The sequence below is a fragment of the Arabidopsis lyrata genome, assembly GCF_000004255.2.
Source record: "Arabidopsis lyrata subsp. lyrata unplaced genomic scaffold ARALYscaffold_3, whole genome shotgun sequence".
NCBI lineage: Eukaryota > Viridiplantae > Streptophyta > Magnoliopsida > Brassicales > Brassicaceae > Arabidopsis > Arabidopsis lyrata.
In genome coordinates, this window is record NW_003302553.1 from 12766311 (window position 1) to 12777755 (window position 11445).

The window sequence follows — 11445 nt, forward strand, 5'->3', positions numbered from 1 at the left end:
AGTAATACAAAAATATTGTAATTATTTGCAACCGTCCAAACAAAAACAAACCAAACTTGAAAGTAGTGGACACTAGTGAAAGAGGTCAATAGATAGTAATTGCTTTCCGTTTCTTCTCTTAATTCACATCTCTCACGTAGTTTCTCCTTAGTTCTTTATATACTAAAACCAATCGGTAACTTCAAGGTATAATAAACGATACACTAAATATATAAAAACACAAAAATATATATCCCTTCATAGTTAATCTAAGAGAACAAAGAGATGCAGGTTGAGATTGAAGAGAAGTTTGAAGATTGGAGAGGTAGAGAGGCAATTTCTGGCAAACATGGTGGGATTAAAGCTGCTTTCATTGCTTGTGGTAACTTTCTAAAACTAAAAAAAAAAAAAACCATTTAACAATTACTAATATCATTATATATTCATGAGTTTGGTGTGGTCTAATGGATAGTTGTGGAGACGATGGAGAATATGGTGTTCTTAGCATATTCAACCAACTTCATGATGTACTTTACAAAATCAATGAATTACTCATCACCCAAAGCAGCAACCATGGTAACTAATTTCATAGGAACATCCTTTTTGCTCACTATTTTCGGTGGTTTTGTTGCGGACTCTTTTCTCACTCGCTTCGCCTCTTTCGTCCTCTTTGGTTTCATTGAACTCCTGGTAATTAAAAAAAGCTCTATTTTTAAATCATGTTTAACAGTCCTTTTTTTTTTAAATAGAAAAAGTTTACTCTTTTCTTTGATAGGGTTTGATCTTGTTGACACTCCAAGCTCATATCACTAAGTTACAACCTCAAGGAGGTAAAAAACCTTCGACTCTTCAATCAACGGTTCTATTCACCGGACTTTATGCAATAGCTATTGGTGTTGGAGGTGTCAAGGGGTCGTTGCCTGCTCATGGAGGCGACCAGCTTGGTACTAGAAACCAGAGGCTGATCTCAGGATTCTTCAATTGGTATTTCTTCTCTGTCTGCCTTGGAGGTTTCTTGGCCGTAACCCTTATGGTTTGGATCGAGGAGAACAAAGGATGGAGCTCAAGCTTCAATATTTCTACCGCGGTTTTAGCCTCTGCGATCTTCATTTTCGTTGTGGGATGCCCGATGTATCGATTCAAGCGTCCAGCAGGAAGTCCTCTGACCAGAATTGTGAATGTGTTTGCTTCTGCCACAAGAAACCGAAATAGGTTTGTAACGGATGCAGAGGTGACACAGAATCATACCTCTACCGACAAAAGCATTCATCACAACAAGTTCAAGTAATTACTCTAAACACATCTTTTTCTTGTTTTGTTCTTTTTCTCCACGAGTATCAGGAACGGCCTTGAGAAGTGGCACAACCATAGTTTGGGGCCTTATAAATCGTTCCTTTATAATTAACAAAAGAAACATATATTAACATCAAAAATAAAGGATTTGTGGATTTTGATACACTTGTGTTTTTTTTTTAAAAATATTTACAATTCGTATATTGATTGAAAATTAGACTATTTAAGTTTGATAAACGACTTTTGTTATATAGTAAAGAACTGAATATTTTCCGAAGCCCATAGATTGTGGTTAATATATTTTTAAAAGCTAATTTTTATTTATTATCTATGTGATATTCGAAGTCGTTATAACATGTATTAATGTATATACTATTACTAATGATTAATGACTAATTTAGTGAAAATAGAGCCTAGTTTTTTATTTAGTTTTTGGGATCGGTATTTAATTATCATGTAAACTATAATTTACAGGTTTTTGAATAAAGCAAAGCTCAACAACAAGATCTCTGCAACACAAGTTGAAGAAACAAGAACGTTTCTAGCTCTTCTACCAATATTTGCGAGCACAATTGTAATGAACTGTTGCGTCGCACAAATGGGAACCTTCTCCGTTCAACAAGGCATGGTGACAAACAGAAAGCTCTCGCGTTCCTTTGAGATCCCCGTGGCTTCCCTCAATGCCATTCCTCTACTGTGCATGCTCTCTTCTTTAGCTTTATTCGAGCTTTTCGGCAAAAGGATCATATCCAATAGCGAAAGATCGTCCAGCTTCAATTTGAAACGTATAGGATCCGGTTTAGCTCTCACTTCTGTTTCAATGGCGGTTGCATCCATGGTAGAGGTCAAGAGAAAACATGAAGCGGTTCACAACAACATCAAAATTTCTGTGTTCTGGTTAGAGCTTCAATTTGTTTTGTTGAGTTTCTCGGATATGTTGACTGTTGGAGGAATGTTAGAGTTCTTCTTTAGGGAATCTCCAGCGAGTATGAGGAGCATGAGCACCGCGTTAGGGTGGTGCTCCACCGCAATGGGTTTCTTCCTCAGCTCGGTTCTTGTTGAGGTCGTTAATGGCATCACGGGATGGCTCCGCGATGATCTTAATGAGTCGAGGCTCGAACTGTTTTATGTGGTTTTATGTGTTCTTAATACCCTTAATCTTTTTAATTATATTTTCTGGGCGAAAAGATATTAGGCAAAAGAACAAAGTATGTTGTCTTGTCTATAGAGAACTCCTTAATTTAGGTAAGTTGCTATGCATGTAGTGGAAGTCTAAACCAAGTAATTAAGTTGCGTAATGGTTTTTTTTGTGTGTGGTGGTTTTCAAGTTGGTTGATGTGTCATGTAATAATGGGAAGAAATAGTTACTACCCCATTTAAGTTTCATAATTTGTGATTCTACCAAAATTAAGAAAGTGTGAAAGTGACATTTTCTAATTAGAACAGAGATCAAAATTTCCGTTTATGATTACTGAATTACTAATCATAAAAACAGAATAAAAACAGATTTAATTACGATCGCATCATAATAATTTTCTTAAATCCTGACCTTTTATTTATAATAGTAAACATGAAAGCGTAAACGGCATATGCCAGGGCCAGTCCCGAGTGCAGCCAAATGAAAAACAATCGTAGGGGCTCCAAATTTTGTTTCGTATTTGACCCCAATATTCTCAGGACCGGCTAATGATATCGCCACTTCTCATGTACATCACCACACAACATGTAATAGGTTCGATGAAACTGAAAATATCCTCCTCTAACCAGTAATCTAATCATTTTCTTATAACCACCGTAATTTATCAAATTAGTTTCGATATATTAGTACTTAATCAAATTCATTTTTCAATGTCATATATTACAATTAGTGTGTCCTAATGAGGTTGGTATAATACTTTTGAAATCAAAAACATAATTATGTTCGCATGTGGATATAAATAAAACTTCTAATAATAAACATACAATAATAATAATAAAAAAACCTTTTATTATCATAAAAACATATCTTAGCAAAATCACATATTCTAAACATGTCTTTGCATTATTTGAGATTTTTTTGTTAAAAAAAAAAAAAAAAAAAAAGACTTAACGGCAAGGATGACGACATTGACATTGAAAAGGTCCTCCCGGGGTTGAAGGTGCGCAAATAAATTTTCCTTTTGGATTTTAGAATTTGACAATTCTAAAATAAAGAATATTTGGTACAAATTTATATAACATAGTTATTGATATTTTAAAGAATTAATATAGTATTCCAAACTTGTTTCTTTGGAAAAAAAGATATATGTAATAAATTAAGACAATACAAACCTAGTACAACAATTGTGAAGACAATAAGAATGGTAAACGAGAGTTGACAGGATTTGCTCATCCTAGATGATAGAAAATGAATTGATAGTGCTTTGAAAGTTATAAAAAAACAATTTTAGTTATATATATATATATATATATATATATATATATATATATATATATATAAAATAAATTATATGTATCTCACATTCAAACACATATATCTATTTTAAGATATGTACCATTTTATACTCCGAATTAAAAGATCTACTTTGACTCGGATTCATGTTTTTTTGCTTATAGAATAAGTAAAAGCGTTAAACTCTTATTTATTTATTTTAACTAAAAGGTTATAAGCCAAGAAGCTCGATCCATGCATCTTTTCATGTCATAATACATAACACGCGATATTATTTATCATCGAAAAGTTGAAGCAATACGAAAAATAACAACTTCGTATTAAAAAGAAATGTAGAAAAGGAACATAAAAATTAATTTTAAAATAATAAACTATAATTATTTTTGAAAATAGGTGTAAGAAGTTTAATATATATATATTAATTCGTAAGATAAGGTAACTCAATATGAATTTAAAATATTATTTTAATCTAATAGTTGAGAAGATAATATTATGTAAATTAAGGTATCTATAGATTTGTATTTCTTAAAATATGTTTAAGAGATATTTAATAAATAATTCTAAGAAATCTTACTAAAGTAAGGTCCATGTTACACCAAATTAATAGGTATTTTCAATTAAATTTTAAATTTTAATTGTTTGTGTATATTTAAGTATTTATATTTTATTTTTTTCTTTATTTACTATATCTACAATAATATGGATATATATATATATTAATTCAAAACACGATTGGTGACATTAGATCAGATGGGTACATCTAGTTAGTACTAAATAAGAGACAAAAGCAATATGGAGAAAGTTCAACAAAAGTTAATGCAGACCATAATAAATGAACCAAGGTTATAGTTTTAAATATAAAATTGTCAATACACGTTTGATAAAGAAAAGAAACATTGTTTGGGGTGATTTTCAGGATTGCTTACGCGTCCAACTTCGAAAATTGTATAGTATGTGCCAGTTCAAATTCTGGAGAGTATGACAGATTCTGCAAAACAATTACAGGCAGATTATCTTGGGATGACAGAAAGGAGTGTTTTTACCAAAAAAAAAAGAGTGTTATGAGTCTCTTGTGCTCGGTCCACTCGTGGGTATTTAGCTCTACTCAGGCCCGGCCCGTCCATAAAGCAGGTGAAGCACCTGCTTTAAGCCACAACATATAAGTAAAATTTGAAAGGCCACATTGCTAAATTTATCAGTTTCGTCTAGTGGTAAGAATGCCCATTTTTAGATCCAAGGTCCTAGGTTCAAGCCTTCACGTCCACTTTATTTGTTTTTCTTTTCTTCCTGGCATTCTTTTCATATTTTTTTCCTACTTTCTCATCTAATTTTGTAACTATTAAGTGTTTTTTTTTTCCCAAACCAAACTAACAACTAATAAAGTGAAATTTAAAAAAGATTATTTTACTTTATTAAAATATTTAATGAAAACATTGACTATATGTCTATATTTAATAAAAAATTATAGTATGTATTTCTAATACTTTAATATATTTTTTCTGTTCATAATATTTAAAGTATAAGAATATCACATTTTTAATTGTGCTTTAGGCCACTAAAAGCTTAGGACCGGCCCTGGCTCTACTACTCTTATGCTTCGTAGAGCCTATTTAGCTCTTTATCATTACAAGATGACAAGATTAGTGGCCTAATCATGCATGTTCGTAGCATGTAGTTAATGTTTTATGTAGGTAACAAATGAGGTTAGTAAACAACCCACATGCTTTGCGTTTAATGTTTTTAGGTGGTTCAGTGTATTAAATGTTTAGCAAGGGTATATAAAGATGAAGTGACCACTCCCTACTCCTGGGCACACCAATTCTCCTCGGCATGGGCTGGTCTCGGGTGTAAGTGATAGGTCTCCCAAAAGTTGCCACCGACACTTAAGCTTTGGAATTCTAAAGGTAGAGAGTCTCTTTAGATATATGTGATGCGTGATAAAACAAAATCACACATATCGTAAACATTGTGAGGTATATTATCCACTGAGTCGGATACATTGTTTGTTTGTCAGGTATATTATCCACTGAGTCGGATACATTGTGATATTATCCCAGGTACCCGGCTACAAGGTAGGAGTTCATATCTAAAACTTTTGATACACATATCCTGGGATGCATTGCCTTTCTAGGGTTGTGACTCGAGCTTTCTTTTCGGAGTCGTGGACAGGACTACCAGAGAGGGATGACATGCACTAGATTTTTTTACTCCTAAGGTCTTGTGGTGCACCTTTGGTGGGTCGAAAACATTTTCTGGAGGCGTTTTTGACTACCATCATTCCCGTGTGCAACATAATGTGCAATCTCCTAGAAGGCGTGTCCAGTGGATTTACCCCGAAAAGTTCTGGTGGGTATGAGATTGAGACATGAATACGTCGTTAATTAGAGTGGTGCTTCGGTGTGATGGATTTCTTTCTCAGCATGGTTCTTGATGAGGTAATCAATGGCGTCACTGGCAAAAGATAAAGTATGTTGCTGTTTAATAGAAAACTTGTAAATTTAATGAATATGCATGCAGAGGAAGTCTAAATCAAATAATTTACGAAATGGATTTTTGCGGTGGTTCACAAGTTGGTTGATGTCATGTTATAATTTTGGGAGGAGGGTATAGTAACTACCCCATTCAAGTTTAATAATTTGTGAGTCTACTTTAATAAAGAAAATATGAATATGACATTTTCCAACTAGAATCGAGACCGAAATTTCTCTTTTAGGTGAGTGAGATTATCACCTATTGTCATCTTTTACAAGATGGGATCCACAATTTATTTACAAAGAGTTCTAAACACTACAAGAAAAACTTACATTCTTAGCGCGGAAAAAATGCTATCATAGGTAATACATAGCGAAATAACAACTGCTATGATTGCGGCAGCTATGGTAGATACCCCACCTACAATAGCATTAATTTTGTCTGCTATAGTATGTTCATCTACAATAGCACTTTTTTAATGTCTTTATTTATTGTTTCATAGCAATAATCGAATGCCATTACTACCTTTAATAGCATTTATTTGTTGTTATTAATTAGGTATATATTAAATATAATAATCCTTTTATATTATATATTTTGGTCAATTTTGTTTTTTTTTACGCTATTTTTTCGGAAAATATTAAAATGAAAAGACAATTAAACTTAAACAAAATATGTTTATATAATTGTTAACATTACAAACCAACAAAAGAGTTAGATCAAAGTTTTACAAAAAAAAATGGAAATAAAATTAAAATGCTCATAATTCTGTCGAGCTTCCATATATTGCTCCTGCCTAAACGAGATATCGTGGTTCCCCGGCATCATCAGCTCGTGATTTGTCATTTCATCACAGTAACAAAATATTGGCCAAAGGACTTGCTCAATGAATCCCATCATTGGCATCAAACATACTTGACCTATTACAACAAAATCGAAATCAACCACAAAGCCAAAACTCAGGATATTCATATCACTTTGAAGAAAAAGAAGAGATACAACATCTTCATCTGTATACCTGAGAATTCCTTTTAGAGGTCCTGCTGAGGCAAACCTATTAGAGGTTTTGCATCAAATATATGTGCATAGTTATTCATCAATGTCCCAGCCTGAATCTACCTGCAAACACAAATGTTCACAGTCAAAAATCACAAGAGGTGAAGGAACAAACCGTTCTCATGTTGTTGGTAGCTCGCTTGAAGTTTCCTCTTAGCAAACTGGAACTTTGCGTCTGCATCAAGAGCTTTGAGTTTCTGCCATGAACAAAAAAAGATTAAAACCGTTACTTCCCTGCTCAAGAATACGACTAAAACTCTTTGATTCCCACACTCACTTCTTGTTAAGGTCCTGGAGCTTTTCACTTCTTGCGTCTGCATATACACATGAAAACCTTAATGGCACATTTAAAAGAGTAATGAAATTGCCAAATTTCGTGTTCTTTAACGAAAGATAAAACTCATACAGGATAATAGTCTTTGCGAGTTGGCGAATCTTATCAAAACCCATGTTTCCTCAAACCATTAACAGCCTTTCCGATTTCAGTACTCTGGAAGAAGAATCTCAAAACCTTAAGATCAACAACAACAAACTTCATACACTAATCCACTAGAGACCGACCTTAAGAATATCCAAATTCAAAGACATCAATTGAAGCTTTCTCAAGGATTCGAGCAACACCGAGATTGGCTGCAAACACAAGAACAAGAAACAATCAGAATCAAGCTTCACATCAATGGAATCAACAGAGATTTTTGATTGCGATTTTAGATCAAAAACCTCATCTATAATCTATTAGCTTTGCTCTCTTTACTACCACCAGCTTCTTCATAATCTTCATCAACATCAACCCTCGTAACACCATCATCACCGGCGACTCCACATCCCAAATTAGCCTCTCCCTCTTCGTCGTCCCCAGGAATCGTAAGCTCGAGATGGTCGCATCTGATGCATCGATTCACTCTACAAGAGAAAAGAAGCTCAGAGATTTTTTCCCTTCTCGATTTAAATCTCTTAGGATAACCTGTAGCAAAAACAAGACGAAATAAAGAAGTAAAATTAGGGTTTATGACAAAATCGAAGGAAAGGGGGAAAAAGAGAGAGGGAGACTGAGAGGGATAAAGCGGCGGTCGAGAGAGAGAGATTGAAGTCGTCGACGAAGTATCTGGCACCATCTTCAACTTCGGATCTTTCAGCTCCTCTTCAACCACCTCAACCACCAGCCCCGTGAAACGTCCATCGCCGGAATCGAAGGAAGCCGACGAGCCTAGACGCAAGAAACTGTTTCTTCAACGATCTGAGGAAGAAGACGCGAATCTCATCGGATATTCGAAGATTCCGCTTCCAGTGGTGGAATTCAATCCGACGAGAATCCGATCTTCTCGCTCCAATGCAATTCCTGAAGCTGAGCTTGTGAATCCAGAAAGCTCTGCAGCCAATAAGGTGAATTGAAATTAGGGTTTGGAGATGGAGACTTGGAGAATAGAAGAGATAGAGGATTTTTTCCCTAAGTGTTAAGAGGGAAAATGAACCGCTTGTTTTTCACTTAAGCGGGCACTTAAAAGATAGGCGTGAAACCAAAAAAAAAATTTCGGCATAGCATTTATAAAATGCTATAATAAAGTATTCCAATCCGACGTAGTCTTTTTCACAGCAAAATCGAAAATCGTGCTATGCTTAAGTGCTATCAATGTAATCTTTTTTTGTAGTGAAAACAACTAGAATTTGCTACTTTGATTTTTTTTTGTTTGTGTTTCTATTCTCATGAATCCACACAAAATACCCTGAGATTCAATGCTTTTTAAGTTTATTGATAAACTTTTAGTTTCCATTACTCTCTTTCTTGCTATTTGTTTACTTATTCTATTTTTTGAAGGTTTTCTCAGATTTAGAGAAAAGCTTGAAGAAGATGATAAAAGGATTTGCTTTCTTATTCAACTTAATCCAAAAGATACATTGCTTATTGCTATATAAAGAAAAGAGTAATCACAGAGAATATGACGTGTGTCCTAGCTGCACATGATTGCTCCGGATCCCAACGCGTTAAATCTGTTATTCAGGTGTATTTCATGACGTAGCCCTTCCGTACCTTGAACACGACAAGTTCGTGGTACTCTGCTTTTGACCGTTGCAGAGACTGTGGGAATGGGCTTCTCATGGACCGAAATCTTTGAACCTTGTTGGACTTTAGTCGGCCCATCTTGTCTGTTTTGAGGCTGAGGCAAAACCTCTGTTTTAGTAAGAAGGTCCTTACTGTTAATACTCCCCCGCAAACTTGGCGTCGGTGGTGAGCAGAGACCAAGTTTGAAGCGAAGATCAAAGAAGGCTTGTTGAGGTAGAGATTTGGTGAAGACATCTGCTAGCTGATCAGTTGCAGGAATGTGCTTCACAATAAGAGCTCCAAGCGCAACCTGTTCACGGACATGATGAAAGTCCCGAGCAAAATGTTTAGACTTGGAGTGCAGGGCTGGATTTGCCGTAAGATGCACTGCTGAGAGATTGTCACAGTACATTTCAGGAGTAATAGGTTGAGCTACTCCAGTTTCACGCAACAAAGAGTTCAGCCACATTATTTCACGAGAGGCCATAGACATGGTTCTGTACTCTGCTTCCGTAGAGGAGTGAGAGACTGTGGGATGGCGCTTTGATGACCAAGATATAATGTTCTCACCAAGCAACGTGCAGAACCCACCAGTACTCCTGCTTGTGTCTTTACATCCTGACCAGTCACTATCACTGTACACTCTAAGGGTTGAATCTGTTGAGTTTGAAAGATTTATTCCCAACTGAAGTGTACCTTTAACATAGTGAATGATCCTTTTAAGCAAGTTGAAATCATCTTCTGATGGAGCATGCATCTTCTGACAAACAAAGTTGACCGCAAATTGGATGTCTGGTCTTGTCAGTGTGAGATACTGAAGTTTTCCCGCCAAACTTCTAAAGTAAGTAGGATCCGAGAAAGCTTTTGACTAATGTGAGAACTTTCCCGGTTGTAGAGGAAGTGGTGTTGGCATGGGAGCGCAATCCGCCATTCCTGCTGAGACTAGGAGGTCTCTGGCATACTTTTCTTGATTAAGAAACAAACCATTCTCATGAAAATGTGCTTGAATACCAAAGAAATAGTGAAAAGGACCCATGTCTTTCATCCGGAAGATGCTACTCAGACTCACCAGTAGCTGTTCCATGAGCTTTGTGTATTTTCCTGTTAACAACATGTCATCCACATAGAGTAATAGGTACATGATATCCGGTCCTTTGATGTAAACAAAGAGAGATGGATCAGGATAACTGCAGGTGAACCCAAACTCAAGAAGAAACAAGCTAAACTTGTCAAACCAGGCCCGAGGTGCCTGTTTTAAAGCATAAATAGCTTTCTTAAGCTTGCATATGTAGTCTGGCTTACTTGTGTCTTCAAAGCCTGGTGGTTGAACCATATACACAGTCTCTTTCAAGTCTCCATGTAGAAAGGCATTCTTAACATCTAACTGTTTGATGTTCCACTTATTGATTGTAGCATTGTGGAGTACCATTCTGATTGTAGCAGTTCGAACCACAGGGCTATATGTTTCAACAAAATCCACCTCTTCTTCTTGCTCATATCCCTTTGCTACCAATCGAGCTTTTAGTTTATCTAGAGAACCATCAGCACACAATTTAGTTTTGAAAACCCATTTGCAGCCAAGTGGTTGAATATCTTCTTCTGGTGGAACCAAATCCCAAGTTTTGGTCTCATGCATAGTGTCTACTTCTTCAGTCATAGCACCTTTCCATCCCGGATCTTTAAGAGCTGTTTTTACTGTTTTAGGCTCCGGGTAGTTACTCTTGACTGTATGCAGAGCATAACGAGGATTTGTCTTCCTTATTCCATCCTTAGCTCTCGTGATCATGGAATGATCATTGTTTGGAGCTTGATTACTTGTTGGACTTATCAGTGGAGGAAAGTCTTCTTCAGAAAATATTGAAGTAGAAGGTGATGTTGCAGGTGTTGTTGTAGAAGAGGAAGTTGCAGGTGTTGTAGAAGTTGTAGGTGTTGTAGGTGAACTTGGACAACTGTTGATCGGTGTGGTATGTATGAGCTGCAGAGACGGGCTACAGAGAGGTACAGAGACGCTGTCGCCAATAGAAGCAGCATCTAAGGCTGTCGTACGCTCAGGACATCCCTGTACCACTGTAGGTATCGGAGCAGTAGAGTCAGAATCATGTTGTTGAAGTGGAGTGGGAGTTTCTCTGGATTGAGGAGACTGAGGCAAACTCTGTTGCCACGCAGATAGGAG

General features: G+C 35.9%; 2 protein-coding genes and 1 long non-coding RNA gene across 3 annotated transcripts; 1 reads left to right on the forward strand and 2 right to left on the reverse strand.

The window, feature by feature from the left end:
• Positions 1 to 126: 126 nt before the first annotated feature.
• On the forward strand, positions 127 to 2712 carry LOC9319664 (protein NRT1/ PTR FAMILY 4.1). The gene is made up of 4 exons (XM_002883551.2): positions 127 to 361; positions 452 to 669; positions 755 to 1263; positions 1747 to 2712. The coding sequence occupies exons 1-4, from the start codon at positions 265 to 267 to the stop codon at positions 2465 to 2467; spliced, it is 1545 nt and encodes a 514-aa protein (XP_002883597.1). The 5' UTR covers positions 127 to 264; the 3' UTR covers positions 2468 to 2712.
• A 599-nt stretch (positions 2713 to 3311) lies between these two features.
• Positions 3312 to 3673, reverse strand: LOC110229956 (putative defensin-like protein 148). Its single transcript, XM_021031211.1, has 2 exons — positions 3535 to 3673; positions 3312 to 3437 (listed from the first exon to the last, which is right to left on the reverse strand). The coding sequence occupies exons 1-2, from the start codon at positions 3641 to 3643 to the stop codon at positions 3358 to 3360; spliced, it is 189 nt and encodes a 62-aa protein (XP_020886870.1). The 5' UTR covers positions 3644 to 3673; the 3' UTR covers positions 3312 to 3357.
• Positions 3674 to 7665: 3992 nt separating this feature from the next.
• LOC9319665 lies at positions 7666 to 8812 on the reverse strand. The gene is made up of 3 exons (XR_002333442.1): positions 7952 to 8812; positions 7793 to 7861; positions 7666 to 7721 (listed from the first exon to the last, which is right to left on the reverse strand). It is a non-coding gene; the product is annotated as an uncharacterized LOC9319665 (long non-coding RNA).
• Positions 8813 to 11445: the final 2633 nt, after the last annotated feature.